At 49.5% G+C, this 15,802-nt stretch overlaps 1 protein-coding gene across 1 annotated transcript in view; it reads left to right on the top strand.

The window, feature by feature from the left end:
- Positions 1-244: 244 nt before the first annotated feature.
- Positions 245-15,802, top strand: part of colgalt2b (collagen beta(1-O)galactosyltransferase 2b) — a 33,189-nt gene continuing 17,631 nt past the window's right edge. The window contains exon 1 of the mRNA XM_069194370.1: positions 245-967. Within this exon, the coding sequence (XP_069050471.1) occupies positions 732-967 (236 nt within the window). The 5' untranslated portion in view covers positions 245-731. The remainder of the gene's footprint in view (positions 968-15,802) is intronic.

Here is a 15,802-nt window from a genome sequence, read left to right on the forward strand (position 1 = left end):
GTTTAACGCAGTAGCAAAAAGGTTCGGACTTGTGTCGCGCTTTTGTGCTAGTGCGTATTTCTACACGTTTTGTGTAATTCTAATACGTTACACAAATCTGGCGTCGACATCGATTTATAAAAGTTTCAGGAATACTGTGTCAGCTGGGACCGGTTTACAGGAGCCAAACAGCCATGACGACACAGCAGGACACGCCAAAACAATTAGGATCGTTAGACTAGTCAAAACACCCACCCTTCTTCTCGCTGAATACAGTGAAGCGAGATAGTGCGAGATTAGGGGGATAATACTGGAATGACGTTTAAACCCGTAACACCAGACCAGAAAGATAAAAGAAAAAAGTTGAGAGAAGACGACTACAGCCTGTAGCACATTCAGAAGAGGAGGTTTCCATGGGAACGCGCGTTAACGCGGTGACCCAGTAAGCGCTCCACACACCGAGCCGGACCCAGTGTGGGGCTACAGCTGGGGCAGAGGTCCGTCGGCGGGGCGCTGCTCTTGTGAAGACATTGTTTGAAAGAGGCAGCTGGGGGTCCTACCGCATACCCGAGTTCAGAGAGAGCGAGGGGGTGGGGGGAGAGGGGGGGAAGAGACGCCAGCCCCAGAGCAGAGAGCTGTGGAAAAGTCCTTCTCATTCAGCCAGTCTCTCTCTCCGAGCGAGCAGCGGAGCAGGGCGAGGCAGCTACGCCGGAGCCCAGGTCGTCGCGGACAGCGGTGCTCTCCGGGGAATCATGCCGCGTGTCAGGCTCCTGTCCCTCGCGGTGTTCGCCGCCCTCCTCGCCGCTCTCCTCTCGGGAGCGGGCTCGGAGCTGATGACCCTGGTTCAGGGCGCAGCCCGGCCCGAGTCCGCGCTGCTCAAGCCCAAAGTGCTGATCGCGATCCTGGCCAGGAACGCCGCGCACAGCCTGCCCTTCCACCTGGGCTGTATTGAACGCCTGGACTACCCCAAGGAGCGCATCGCTATCTGGTAAGAGCCCGCTCACCTGCCTTTGTACACTCTTTCCTTCCTTCGGTCATGTATGTTACGGGAAGCGTGCAATGAGAAACACGCTTTTCGCGTAAAGTGGCAAAACGTTTTTAAGCAGGGTTTTAAAGCCTCGCCTATATGCCGCGATAAAAAAAAAAAAATTAAAAGCGGTAGTTTTAAAAAGACTTCTAACGTCTGAGCCTTCCGGTTAGTGCGTTTAGTGTGTGTATGTACAGTACGTCTGCGTACCGTGCTGGTACAGCAGAGACTTTGAAAAGGTTCGTGGTGACTTTAAAACTTTAATCCCCTTCTGCCCGAGTCGGTCATGCCTGAGTCGGCAGCGAATTCCGGCACCCCATCCGCCTGGGCTATAACCCGTTCTGACAGCTCCGCCGAGGGTGCGCTTTTTGAAGTGGTGCATGTTCAAATCTGGGAGAAGGAGAGGGATCATTACTGCGTTTCTGGGGAGAGAGAGAGAGAGGAAGGGGCGGGAGAAGACACGCAGCGCTGACTCGTCAGCTCGGTCTTTCATGTGGGTTTGCAAGCTGCTGGGTCGGCCTGCGCGCACCTTGACAGGGGATTTGGGTTAAGCGAGCTGCGTGTCACCTGTGGGAGCAGAGGCCTTATCCCACCTGTTATTAAGACTTTGCTGATTAGAACCTTATTGATGCGCCGGATAATTGAGGGCTCGGCGGTGCCAGATCTCCCCGCACAGACTCCGCCATCCGTGAGCGCCTACCGTGCGCTCCAGTAAAGTCATGATTCGAAAGCTTCGACGAAAAAATCTTCAGGGCAAGCAGGAGCAATTGACTAGGTTAAGAAAGTTGAGTCTGTTTCGATTTAAACTTTGAAAAAAGAATAAGGCGATTCATTTTGAATCAAGGCTTTTTAAACGCAGACCCCAGTCCGGTTCTTTGGCGTGGGGATTCTGAAGGCTTGTCCCAGGGTCATGGAGTTCGCCTTGAGTAATGAGATGAAGCCGCGGGATGTCCGATTGACACCATGCTGCTGGAGACGGCGCCCCAGTTACACAAGCACAAGGCATGTTGCACATTTTCATTTTCAAGATCATTTCAGACCTCCCCATTGCAATGTGGTCTGCACTAAGAGTATCCTGAGTGGGGGTACTTCTCTATCCTCTCCCACTGAATCCCGCTGGGACGGATCCACACTCCCTCGACGTGGCTTGGGAGTGGGGAAAACGAGGGGATCGAAGCGGTGATCCCCAGACCGGCTCATTCTCCAGCAGCTGGGAGTCCCGGGAGAGCTTCCCTGCCGTCCCTCGTCGTGAGGCAGACACTGGTGACTGGAAATGTGCGCTCAGAGGTGGCACTTCCCCATGAGGTCCTGAATTCTGCCAGCTCGGAGACCAGCCATGGGAGATGAGCAGAGCAGGGTCGTGATGAGGTTCCCGTGCTTGGGAAATAGAGTTTTAGAAATGCTGTGAATGTGGAATAAAAGCCTATCTACAGTGTCTCCTATCTCTAGCTCATTGCATGAATCATTTGCAGAGCAGCATGCACTTTGCATGTAGGCACTGTTCAGAGGCTGTGTTCTGCAGAACCATATTCACAGAGTATTCCTGGTTTAGGGCTTTTGTTTTAAAGAAACACTATAGCCAACAATAGCAATTATGAGCTTATAATAAGCACTGTATATGGACATACTGTACGTTTTACAACTGCATTCATTATCAGCCAAGTGAATTATCAGTAACGGCTGTACTGATGTCTGGTAGAGTTCTCATTCAACCATTCTGTGAGCAGATTCAAGGCACTTATAATGGAGGAGGTTGGAGATCAGGATGGAATTCAGATAATGTCAAATAAAATAACGCAAGACACAAGAAAAGAACAAGGTCTTGTTCCTCAGTGAGCCTGCATCGAAGAGCCTAGCAGGGGCCCGGGGGGGTTGCGGTTCTGACCCAGATCGATTCAGGACTGGACCCACAATGCTCTCTAAACACTGGATTTTGGGTGACAAGATCCCCGAAAGTCAACTCCCAGCCCCTGACCGCTAATACTCCCCCTCATATTGCATGTCCCCCTCCTCTGAATGGGCAGCGTGTCCGCCATAACGCTAACCGTCATGCCTGTGCCACGTCCAGAGGCCAAGGAGAGGAAGAGCGAGCCGCCTCATCACCATCTGCGTCTCAGCCCAGCGCAAGGTTGGAAGCACGGTCTTTCGTTGATGTAAGCTTGCAGAGGCAGGCGTGGAGATGGGAAAGGAAATGAAATCAGCCCAGATATTTACCCCCAGCACAGTGTGTGGAGCAGCCTGCACCTTGTAGAGCCCAGAGCGATTCAGACTGCCGTGCAGTGGCAGTGAGGTTTCCCTGCCCTGCTGGGGTGGAGGGCCGGACCAGGCCACGGGGGCTCTGCGCTCAGGAATGCTGTTGAGGTTGCGCCCCGGGACACCAAGGGCAAACTTGCGTGTCTGAGCCGAGAGTGTCAGAGCCGAGCACCAGACTCGCACTCTGCTGCTAAAGAATTTGGAGAATTGGAGGCGTGGGGGGGGGGGGTAGTGTACAGAACTGGCCTGGGGCAAATTCTGACAGGATTGCAGGTGCACCCCTACATTCCACACGCGGAACCATCCATAACCCATAACCCATAACCATCCACACGCCTGCTGTCCGGCCCACTTATCAAGAGGTAACGTGACATTCGCTCAGTTAAAGCAAGCTGTTCCGTGACACAGGGGTCAGTGCATCCTGACAGGCAGGTATTCAGGTGCACAGCTGAAGAGATACCTTGCAGAGTGCTTGGTAGTGATTCAGGATGTGGTGTGCCACAATAATTTCTATTAAGATATCGTGCAGCGATAATTACTAAAACCTACTAAGAATGACCCGCTTCAAATTTCAATGGGATTTAGCTTTCCTCTCACAATTGATGAGAGCTTCTACAGCTTCTGGAGATGACACATGTGACAAATGCCGGAATAGCACTAAGATCTTTTGGCGAAGTGAGGGCATTGGTAACTATTAAATAGTTAATATCACATTTTCCTTTCTAGTGGTTGTGGGTGTTCTGGCTCATTTCTGGTAACTGTTATACTGGTGGTGGCACAGTGGTGAGATAATTAGCACTGCTGCCTCACAGCTCTCGGGTCTTAGGTTTGGTTCTAGCCCGTGAAGCCTCCTGTGTGGGGTTAACCAGTTCTCCTCACATTCCTGTGAGTTTTCTCCAGGTTGTCTGGTTTCCTCCTACATGATAAGAACATGCCGACTAGTAAGTCTGGGTCTCTGAATTGTCGGTGTGTGTGCTCTGTGCTCTGTGCTCTGTGCTCTGTGCCCTGTGCTCTGTGCCTTCTGGATTGACCTGGGGCTGTGTGTGATATCAGCAGGTGTACCAGAGCCCATGTGTAGAACAGCCACAGAGACAACAGGCATCAGCAGCAGTACTGACAGCCGCAGTGATAGGAGAGGACTATTTGTTGTTGAGGTGCCCTGGTGAAAAAGCACCACCAGGAAACCGCAGCTGCTGTAAGGAGGTTCTGTTATTTCCCTCATGCTGTGAGATTAGCCGAGTGACAAGCTGAACAATTATGAATGATTTGAATGGCCTTTCCTCCCTCTGGCCCTCTCTGTTCTTCGGCTCTTGTTGTATAAGTTAATGGAATGAACAGCCATAGCAGACAATACTCTAGCAGCTCTGAGTTTATAATAACCCTTTATGTATATGGACATACATTTTACAACTGCATTAATTCCCAGCCAAGTGAGTTATCAGTAATGGCTGATGTCTGGTAGAGTCAGCACACTGAACCATTCTGTGAGCAGATTAAAGGCACTTCTAACAGAGGGAGTCTGAGATCGTAACGGAATTCAGATATTAAAAGAGCTATAACTTGGAAGGCTCTGTGAGAGTGGATTGTTCTGTAGCAAGAACAAGCCTGCAGAGTGAAGCACACATGGTGGTCAAACTTACCATGGTTTTACTCTGATTCACCTAGCTTGCACAAAGCTCTCCTATGCCAGGCCTCCTTTCTGCACTACAGTGTGCTAATCCAATAACATACCATAGCAAAAGTCTGTAAGAGCAGTAACACACAGCCCGTCTTCAGTCCTGGTATTGTATTGTGGAAACAAAGCCTGTTAATGAACAGAGCAGAAGACAAAAGCAACGGATGGACCGCTGGTACTGACAAGAGTGAAAGTGTGGTCTTGGCAGAGTAAATTCTGTGTTACTGTGCTGTAGAACTGCAGCTGTTTGGGTAGCAGTGCAGTGCTGTTGGTCTTGGCAGGGTGTACAGCAGGTCTGGCCTGGGGGCTACAGAGTTTCACCATCAAGTGATTCTCTAGTGATCAGGATCACTCAGCGGGGACGTGCAGAGTGGGGGGGCGGGGGCTACAGTGGCTCAGGCCCCCGCCCTTTGCCTTCATGGGCCCAAGTGCCCTTTATTGGTTGTAGAAAAGAAGTCCAACCAATTTCATTTTTTTTTTCCCGTCACTTGACGATTCTGCTTCTCGATTTAGTGCGGCTCTCTGGTTAGGAAAAAAAAATGCTGGACCTAATTGATCTCATCCGAGCACAAGCGCCCGCCTCCTGTTCGTTGTAAAAAGCCGAGAGAAAAGCTGCGATAAGCAACGTGGGCTACTACACCTGTGGAGGGCGTGTTAAACGTTTATTTTGGAACGGTGTGAAGATCCACAGATTTTTCAGAACCACTGTACCAAAGCAACACACCAAGGGTTTCATATTGAGCATTTTGTGTTTCAGAAAGACTATTTTCTTTCACCTATTTTAAGTGTGCAAACTGACGAGCTCGCCACGTAATTGTCTGCATGGCTACTTAGCTAGATTTGAGATTTCCTTTAGTTAACCGAGTAGACAAGCCAGTCTTTTTCTATTTGATTTAAACAGCTAGTATGCATATTCTCTGTTGTGTATATGTGGTTCAGTCGCAGAAACAGGAGCGCATGTCTTCAGAATAAAGAAGAAGAAAAAAAGAGAGATTTTTGAGAGCCGCTAAAGGGAGGACATGGCTTCATAACTGGGCACGACTAGTGGCAGGCGAACAGGTAAATGGGCATCAAAAAAGCCAGTTCCTTAGGGTACATTCTACTTCCGCCTCAACAGATTGACAGAAGGAAACAAACATAATCAGCAATTATGGATTAGTGTGTTCAGTGTGCCGTGCGTGGTCAGTGTGCTTTGTAGCCAGTGGGAGAGGGGCTTTGTGCTCAGTGTGTTCAGTGTGCTCGGTAGCCAGTGGGAGAGGGGCTGTGTGCTCAGAAGCCAGTGGGAGAGGGGCTGTGTGCTCAGTGTGTTCAGTGTGCTCAGTAGCCAGTGGGAGAGGGGCTGTGTGCTCAGTGTGTTCAGTGTGCTCTGTAGCTAGTGGGAGAGGGCCTGTGTGTTCAGTGTGTTCAGCGTGCTCAGTGTGCTCTGTAGCCAGTAGGAGAGGGGCTGTGTGCTCAGTGTGTTCAGTGTGCTCAGTAGCCAGTGGGAGAGGGGCTGTGTGCTCAGTGTGTTCAGTGTGCTCAGTAGCCAGTGGGAGAGGGGCTGTGTGCTCAGTGTGTTCAGTGTGCTGTGTGTGCTTTGTGTGTTCAGTGTGCTCAGTGTGTTCAGTGGGAGAGGGGCTGTGTGCTCAGTGTGCTCTGTAGCCAGTGGGAGAGGGGCTGTGTGCTCAGTGTGTTCAGTGTGCTCTGTAGCCAGTGGGAGAGGGGCTGTGTGCTCAGTGTGTTCAGTGGGAGAGGAGCTGTGTGCTGGGTACAATGGGGTATTCATTCGCCTGGGCCACAGAGAGGAGAGAGAGTGAAAGCAGAGAGGGCACGAGTGTCAGGTAGAGGTCTCTCGGAATAGTTCTCCGTGACAATGAGGTATTCACTGGGCCGGGATTGTGCTCGACGGGGCAGCCGAAACCGAAGCACCGGCACCAAGTGTCATCCCGGGGGATTTCCTGCACAAACAGATCGGATGGCCCTTGTGTGTGTGTGTTACACTTCCTCTCCTTCTGTCTCAGAGAGAAAACGGCATAATGTTCTGCTCTTGTTTTTTCCTGCTCAGATTATCTTCCTCCTTGGAGTTCAGGGATGGAAACAATTAGTTATTCAGCTAACATATGCCAGACAATGACACAAGATATATTGTATGTTTGGTATAGGCAATTGTTTACTTTCCATTGAAATGCATTTTCTTAACACGGAAGAACCTGGGAAAAAGAACGGTGACAATTTTCTGTCCATTTGGTTGACCGTACCCAATCGATCCAAGGATCTCATCTATCCCTTTCCTGAAGATTCCGAAGGTATCCGCTTCAACAAGACGGCTGAGTTACTTGTTCCAGACACCCACACCTCTTTGTGTAAAGAACTTCCTCGTGCTCTCAGTTTTAAACGCACTCCCACCCAGATTCTGCATTGTGCACCTGGATTCGTGCTTCTCCATCAGTATGTCCAGAAAACGCAGTACTTTGGTCACCTACAACAAATCCCTGTTCAGGACGACACACATTCTGTTCCCCTCAGTCGTTCACTTCGGTCTGGAATCTCTGAGTTCTCCGTGGCAGGACAGCCAGTATTTGAGCAGGAATAGCCACAGGGCTCATAGTCGCTGTAAGGGTAGCTGTCGCGTGAGACCTGTTAAGTGCATCTGTCGCTAAAGAGGTCGTTCATTTTTAAGGCCGTCGGGGGATTTGTATATTTTCACTGTGCTTTCAGTCCAGCCCCTTTATTAAGCACATGACTGCGACTGTGAGTGACCCACCAAGGGGAAAATTCTCATCAAAGGGCTCTCACTAGCGCTCAGTCTCTCCCTCACACAGTCTCCTATTCAGGGCAGCTCCAGGCCAGACCTTCGTCTTCAGCAGTATGTGCTCTGAATGCTTGACGTGAACGCTACTGGGAAGCAGCTGTTCTTGAGTCCCAGGAGCCCCTGAGCCTCTTCCTCACGCTGCCCCAAAACACACACCTATTTTAAATGGGGCCTTTGTAACCTACGGTAGGGTACAGCTTCACAGGGGCTACTGCAGACTTCAGAATCCCTTATTAACGACTGTTACGATTACAATACGAACCAAAGATTTCTTGACAGTAATTCGGCATGTTTGCTATATTATACAGTTTTCCGTATCACATTCTGATTAAAATAACGCGTCATTAATAAGTACGTCATTCAAATAAAGCTTTACCACCGCGTCCGTTCACCAGTGATCTGGCTGCCTGATCTGCCCCAGAAGCAGCTCCCGTCAGACACTCCGCAACATTTAAACTCTGAGAAGCCACGGACTCGGGACAGGCCGGATCGTCGGATCCGCACGCAGCTGCAGCGGAGGTGGGTCTGGTGATGACCAGGCAGGGATTTCCCTGGCCGGCGGCGGCGGTGCGAGTCCCGGCGGCCGGCCCTGTTCTGAGGGAGGGGGCTGGGCTGGAGGAGACGAAGGTGCGGAGGTGCCTGGGAGTCCTGGCGGACTAGCGGACAGGAGAGAGAGAGAGAGAGAAAGCGTGTGGAAGGAAGGAGGCAGGGAGAGAAAAAAAAACAGGGGAGGGCTCTAACCAGTCGTTTTCTTAATAAACTACCCGAACTTCTTAAACAACTGACGGCTTTTCTTTACCCTGTGCATTTCCATCGAAAACTTGAGCTGCCCTCGAAACCTGGAAGACGCAACTCGCTGTCCTGTCCCTGAAGGGCTTCGCTCGGTCAGGAACGGCAGCTGCTGCTCAGCTGGTCAGTCGCTGATGGCACGAGTGACCACATGGTCGCGAGCCAAGTCCGTCCAGCTCGTGCGGAAAGAACTCGGGGATTGAGGTTTTTTTTTTCTGTTCTCGCGGTTTTCAAGATGTTAAATCCCCGGACAGCACACGCTCTCATTTTCTTTTAAAGGTGACCTTTCAAAACATTCAAATAAAACGACTTTCTACCAGGCTTCCCTGCAGCGCAGAATGTGGTAAATAAGGCGCTAGTGAGGTGTCTTAACTGCCCACGGCTTGGAGGCACTTGGCGCGTGTTTTCACGAGCCCCGCGCAGGCTCCTCGCGCTGCACTGTGTAATGGGCACAGCAGGGTCTCGCAGGAGGAACTGCACGCACGCGGTTGAGCGGACAGAGGGGGCGGGGATCGCATGGCAAAAGGCTCCATTCCACTAACAGTGCTGCACAGCCATTGCTCCTCATGCACTAAAGCATTGCGCCCCGCTGCAATAAAGCGCCATCGTTATAACACCATTTTACAAACCTCTGTGATCGCAACGAGATTGTTCCCTATCTGTTGAAACGGGACATTTGAAAATGACCCACGCAGCCTGCTGGACCAGGACTGGCGTCCCCTGGCCTGAATGATATACAGTACAGTACCCGCAGTGCTCTTGTGGTCTAGTGCTTGTTTAACTGCGAGGACTGGGACTCGGTAGGGAAGGTCCTGTGCTTCAGCTCTCTCCTCCCACGTGGTGGGAAGGTGGCAGTGACAAGTAATGATATTACAAATAGTAACGCAAACACAGCAGCACAGCGAGACAGGAAGCGGCATGTTCACTGTGTGAGAGGCGCCCTGCAGAGCACTTCACCACCATAGCCTGGACGTGCACAGAATTATAAACTACAGGGTGTTATTACAGGTGTGGAGGCTTTGTGGCAGAAACGTTTCTGATAAGTCGAATTCAAGTAGTAGAAACAGATGACTTCCCTACCGGCGAGATCTACTCCTCTCGTATTGAATTAATAGGTATTTTACTGAGGCAGTCACAGTGAAGTTCCTTGCTCATAGATGCAACCGCATCTGAGATTTCAGCCCGCAGTCTTCCAGGAGCCCAGAACCCTAACCTCTCCACCGCTGCTGTGGATATAGCACGGATGTAGAAATACTGCAGCAGCCCAGGAGACGTCCTCCAGAAGTGACACCCTGGTCACAACTGGAGATCAGAGAGAGAGAGAGGTGGGGGTCTGGAGAAAGCTCTCTCCTCGTGTTGTTGAGGTTGGCTCTCAAGGGTCACCGAGATGCCAAACAAACAAGCTGGACTGCGTGGGCCTCCTCTGGTTCGGAATGACTCCTTTGCTCTTCGGAGGTTCTGAGGTGGGGACGTAAGGGGAGACCTTCTCCGTCTCTGGGTCCTGCCCGCCTGCAGCGATGCCCGGTGGTGGTTCTGCAGCGGGGATGACGCTAGGAGCTGGCGTCTCCCTCCCTCCCTGCACACGGCACTGCAGAGCAAGTCGAAGACAGGAAGGATGCACAGCGTGCGGCAGAGCGCCCTGGCTGTGGGAGACTCCTTCCTGGTCTCTGGGATTCGCTGGCAGGCGGGACGGGGATCTGTCCTGCTCAGATCGGATCTCCCCCCCAGTCAGACTGGGCCCCTCTACCCTTCTTGTCCTGCTCTCGGGCGAGGGTCTCGGGCTCTCTCGGAGAGATTTCCACTCTCAGGGTGCACTAGACATCAAGCAGGGACCCATTCCACGTGACCTCTGCTAGGAGATGTCCAGGAAACTTGGTGCCCAAACAGAGGAGCCTGGGAAGGAGAAATCTTTTCTTCCTGTTTGGTGCCAGTAGGAATCCTGGGTGCTGCAGCCCATGCCTGTTTCAGCTGGTTGATTCAGCCGGAAAGCCTGTGTCCACAGTGTGCACGACAGGAGCTGTGATTGTCCCACTCTTGTGTGTGTGTTTGCACAGATGCATGAACCAGATCTTGTGTCCGTGTGTGTGCATAAGCACTTCTTTTTATTTCAATCGTTAACACTGTTAGTAGAGGTATGTGGTTGGGTACTGGGGGGCAGTATCTGAGACAAATGTCCTGACCAAGATGTGGACCCCTGTTTGTGTGAGTAGGTGAGCTCTCTGTCCCTGGCATATGGTGTCCACATGCAGCCAACTCTCACAGGGAGAGAGAGCTGCAGGCCAGAAACTAATGAGCTGAGGAGATGCTCTTAACTTCAAAGAGAAAGAGAGGGGGGAAATAGAACGTGCCCACTTCTTCACAAACCCTCACTGCTACCTGCTCTATTAAAGAGGGGGCTCGTGTGTACCCTCATACCTGCATATACACACACTGTCACTCTCACACAATCCACACACTGCTTGTACACGCTCACACAATCCACACACTGCTTATACACGCTCACACAATCCACACACTGCTAATACACACTCACACAATCCACACACTGCTTATACACACTCACACAATCCACACACTGCTTATATACACACTCAGACAATCCACACACGTCTTATATACACACTCACACAATCCACACACTGCTTATATACACACTCAGACAATCCACACACTTCTTATATACACACTCACACAATCCACACACTGCTTATACACACACTGTCACTCTCACACAATCCACACACTGCTTATACACACAGTCACTCTCACACAATCCACACACTGCTTATACACACTCACACAATCCACACACTGCTTATACACACTCACACAATCCACACACTGCTTATACACACACTGCTCATACACACTCGCACAATCCACACACTTCTTATATACACACTGTCACTCTCACACAATACACACACTGCTTATACACAAACACACAATCCACACACTGCTTATACACACACTGTCACTCTCATACAATACACACACTGCTTATACACACTCACACAATGCACACACTGCTTATACACACTCACACAATGCACACACTGCTTATACACACACTGTCACTCTCACACAATCCACACACTGCTTATATACTGTGTGTCACTCTCACACATTGTCTCACCACTGTCCACAAACACACTAACTGATACATATTTATCGCCCAATGGCATGTGGCAGTGGTGCAAAGCTGAGCTTGTCTCTGTGATGGAATGACTAAGTCTACAGGAAAACAGCACATTCTGCCCTCATCTTGGAATGTAAGTTTCTTCTCTGGGCGTGGGCCTGTGAGAGAGATGCTGCATTAGTGCTGAGAGCTGTTTACTGTGCATACAGTATATTTGGAACTGGAGGCCTGTTGTGCTGTGATGAAGGGACCCTCGCATTGCTGTGGGGCACAACCAAGCTGGTGTGAGTCAGCAGCTGGTGAAGCCAGCTCGTCTGGTTGGCAGGCAGTGCCACCCTGTCTGTGTTACAGGAAATTCACCAGGGCATGGCGAGCTTGCAGCCTCAGTGTCAGTGCAGGTTCACAGTGGGGTGCAAGCAGGCATCTTACGCAAAAAGTGCAGATTTTGTGGGGGCTTTATTTAGAAATTCAGAATCACTCTACTTTATTTTTTTAATCCAGAAAGCAATTGACAAGAAAGCCCTTAAAACTCAGAAAGCATGGAAATGAGTTTTATTAACAGGGCATTTGGATAACACTACATGACCATGTGTGGATGGTGATTCAGTACGATCTTTCAAGAATTACCTTGATTACAATCTGGGATCAATAAACTACTGAGCCAATAAATAAGTGAAATGAACCACATTGTAATCTTTGCTTTAATGTCTTACAAACCTCCATCATCAATCATCCAGTCAGTCTGTATTTATTGCACAGAGATGTGTCTATACTTTACACACTTTATAAGAGAGCAGCCAAGTAAAAAAGTGTCTTTTAATAAGATTCTACTTTGGTGAGAGTACAGTAAATTGTTTTAAGTTTTAAGTAAAAGCACAGTATTACCAAGCAAAAAGTGCAAAATTGAAAAACTGAGATACTGCTGTAAAACACCAGGTTTGTGTGTGTGTACAAAGCAGTATGCTGTTCAACTGCATTTTAGCTTTGCTGGGTATGCTATGTGTAGTCAATACGGTACACTAGTTGTGTAAAATGTGTGTAGTGTGTATGCGGTACAGTGGTATGCACACAATGGATTGTGGTGTGCGCCCAGTGCAGTGCAGTGTGTGTGTTCAGTGCTTTGCGTGCAGTGCATTGTGTGCGGTACAGTGGTACTATATACACAAAACGGATTGTGGTGTGTGTGCCTTGTGTAGTGTGTGTGTTCAGTGTTTTGCGTGCAGTGCATTCTATGTGGTACAGTGGTATGCAGGCAGTGCATTGTGGTGTGTGTGTGTGTGGTACAGCAGTATGTGTGTGTGTTCAGTTCTGTGTGTGCAGTGCAGTGTGGGTTAGTGCCTGTTCTTAACCCCTCTAGACAGCAGGGACAGCAGGAGTGCTCACACACCAGATCTCTTCCTAATCTTCCTGAAACCCTGAGAGAGGAAATTGTTTTGCCTCGAGAAACAGAGACTGTATTGGAAGGGGAGCGTGTGAGGAATACAGGAGAGAGTGAGGGGGCAGATGAGCAAGAACACACTGTGTATATAAATACACTGGAGACACGTATACAGAGAAAAAAGAGTTCACGGGGGAAGCTTATCTTTGTCACAAGTTTAGGAAAAGAAAGCACCCCTGTGTAAGACTCTTCAAAATCTGTCAGTGATTCTCAACTCTTTTATAATCTGTCTAATTAGTAAACAGTCTATCTGTTTTTCACAGGCGACCCTGCAGTTCAGAGCAGCTCGGTGGTCAGACAGCAGTGCAGTGTGTATCAGCAGAAAGGCTGTGTTCAAAACCCTCTCCCCACTGTCTGAGCCCCTAACAGCTGTGCTAATAACAACATCCCCCAGTCTCACCTGCAGCCAGCTCCCAAAACAAGTGTTAGAGCCTGTCTAACAGCACTCTGTGTTTACAGTACAGCTCAGCAAACACACTGGGGAAATAACCTGAAATTACTATTTCTAGCTGCTTGTCTGACACAAACCACGCTGTGTCACTGTGTGAGCATAGGATTTGCAAAATAACTGGCTGGTGCCTGTTTATAGAAGTCAATTCTCTTTTGTACCCAATGTCTGCAGTTCTCTTTCTTTCTCTTTCTCTTTCTCTCTTGGATGCCCCTGGAGGAGTTGAGTGGTTAGATTTCCTGATGAGATTTAGTAAGGAATATTCTAGTTCACCTTGGAAAACTCTGGTCTGATTGTCAGGCCCTGCCAATGGCAACCTTACTACCAGCCCCCTCTCTGCCTCATATGGGCCTTCTTACACTGAGCAAATCCCTGTCTGCACACAGAGCACAAGGCATACACTGGGAGAGTGCAGTGTGTTCAGTATCTCAGTGTCAGAGAGCTGGACTGTGGTCTGTGTTCAGTATCTCAGTGTCAGAGAGCTGGACTGTGGTGTGTGTTCAGTATCTCTGTGTTAGAGAGCTGGACTGTGGTGTGTGTTCAGTATCTCAGTGTTAGAGAGCTGGACTGTGGTGTGTGTTCAGTATCTCAGTGTTAGTGAGCTGGACTATGGTGTGTGTTCAGTATCTCGGTGTTAGAGAGCTAGACTGTGGTGTGTGTTCAGTATCTCAGTGTTAGAGAGCTGGACTGTGGTGTGTGTTTACTATCTCAGTGTTAGAGAGCTGGACTGTGGTGTATCTTCAGTATCTCAGTGTTAGAGAGCTGGACTGTGGTGTGTGTTCAGTATCTCAGTGTTAGAGAGCTGGACTGTGGTGTGCGTTCAGTATTAGAAAGTGTGAAGCTGTGTAAGGAAGCTCAGGTGTACGTCTGCGCAGGCCGGAGGGTGACTTTTCTGAAGGGAGATTAGATGCAGGTATGACTGAGAGCGACCTCATGTGCACATCAATTACACTTTTGCAGAATTACAGTAATTTATAACTGGGCCACACTGCAATCTCCAGCCAACACCCGCTTTCAGCTGACTGTGTGAGTCTTTCTCAGGTCGCAGCCCAAATCCTGTCGGAGAGCAGGATCAGGTAACAGCCTGGCTACAGAGCTCGCTCAGTTCACAAGACTTACACAACAGTTAGAAGATAGTGTTTCTCAGTCATGACTCAGAGCTGAATGTCTGCATCACGGACTGTTCCCCACGAGTCGGGCTGGTTTGGGTCAGGGCCACGGTGAGATGGAGGGAGGGGTGCGTGTGTGTGGGGGGGTGGTACCACAGCTCCTGGCACTCTCAGCACAAGTCCCCTGGCACACAGACCCCACTCCTGTGGGAATGACTTCAGAAAATACCGTAATCACGTTTGCAAGTGAGAGGAGGCCATTCGGCCTGTCCTGCTTGTTGGGCAGTTTAGTGGCCTCGTGAATCTCAGGTGTTTCCTATTCTCCATCCTGAATGATTTTCCTTTCAGTTTCCACTTGTGTCCCTGTGTCCTTCAGTACTAGGTGGTAAGCAGTCCCCTGGGTTAATGGTGTCATACCTGAGAGAGCAGTGCTCCAGAAGACCCAGCGTTCTGGAAAACTTGACTACAAATAATAATAATAATAATAATAAAATAATAATAATAATAATAATAATAATAATAATTCTTACACTTATAGAACACTTTTCTAGACACTCCCCTCCACCACCACCAATGTGTGGCCTCACATGGATGGTCATCACAGTACGCTCACCACACACCAGCTATCAGTGGGGAGGAGAACCATGGATAGGAGGCCATGATTGGTTAAGCCCAGGGGGAGATCTGGCCAGCACACCCGGGTAACACCCCTACTCTTTTAGAAAAACGCCCTGGGATTTTTAATGACAACATGGAGTCAGGACCTCAGTTTTACATCTCATCCAAATGGTCCTTTTTTTACTGTATAGTATCCCCATCAATATACTGGGGCATTAGGACCCATACAGACCGCAGGGAGAGAGATCCATACTGGTCCCACTAACACCTCTTCCTGCAACAACCTTGGCTTTCCCAAGAGGTCTCCCATCCAGGTACTGGCCAGGCTCACACTGCTGAGCTTCAGTGGGGCTGCCAGTGTGAGTTGCAGGGTGATATGGCTGCTGGCTATAAAAACTCTCCTTTCAGTGGGGATTAAGGGGTTTTAGAGGGAAGATGTCTAGCAAGCACCAATATAACTGCATTTTTTCTATAAAATTAGCATATTACTCTTAGTTGATGTGTGCTATTTTATAAAAACAGTGTTTAATGGTTTA

Source organism: Lepisosteus oculatus, chromosome 9 (assembly GCF_040954835.1).
Source record: "Lepisosteus oculatus isolate fLepOcu1 chromosome 9, fLepOcu1.hap2, whole genome shotgun sequence".
In the NCBI taxonomy this organism is placed as follows: Eukaryota; Metazoa; Chordata; class Actinopteri; order Semionotiformes; family Lepisosteidae; genus Lepisosteus; species Lepisosteus oculatus.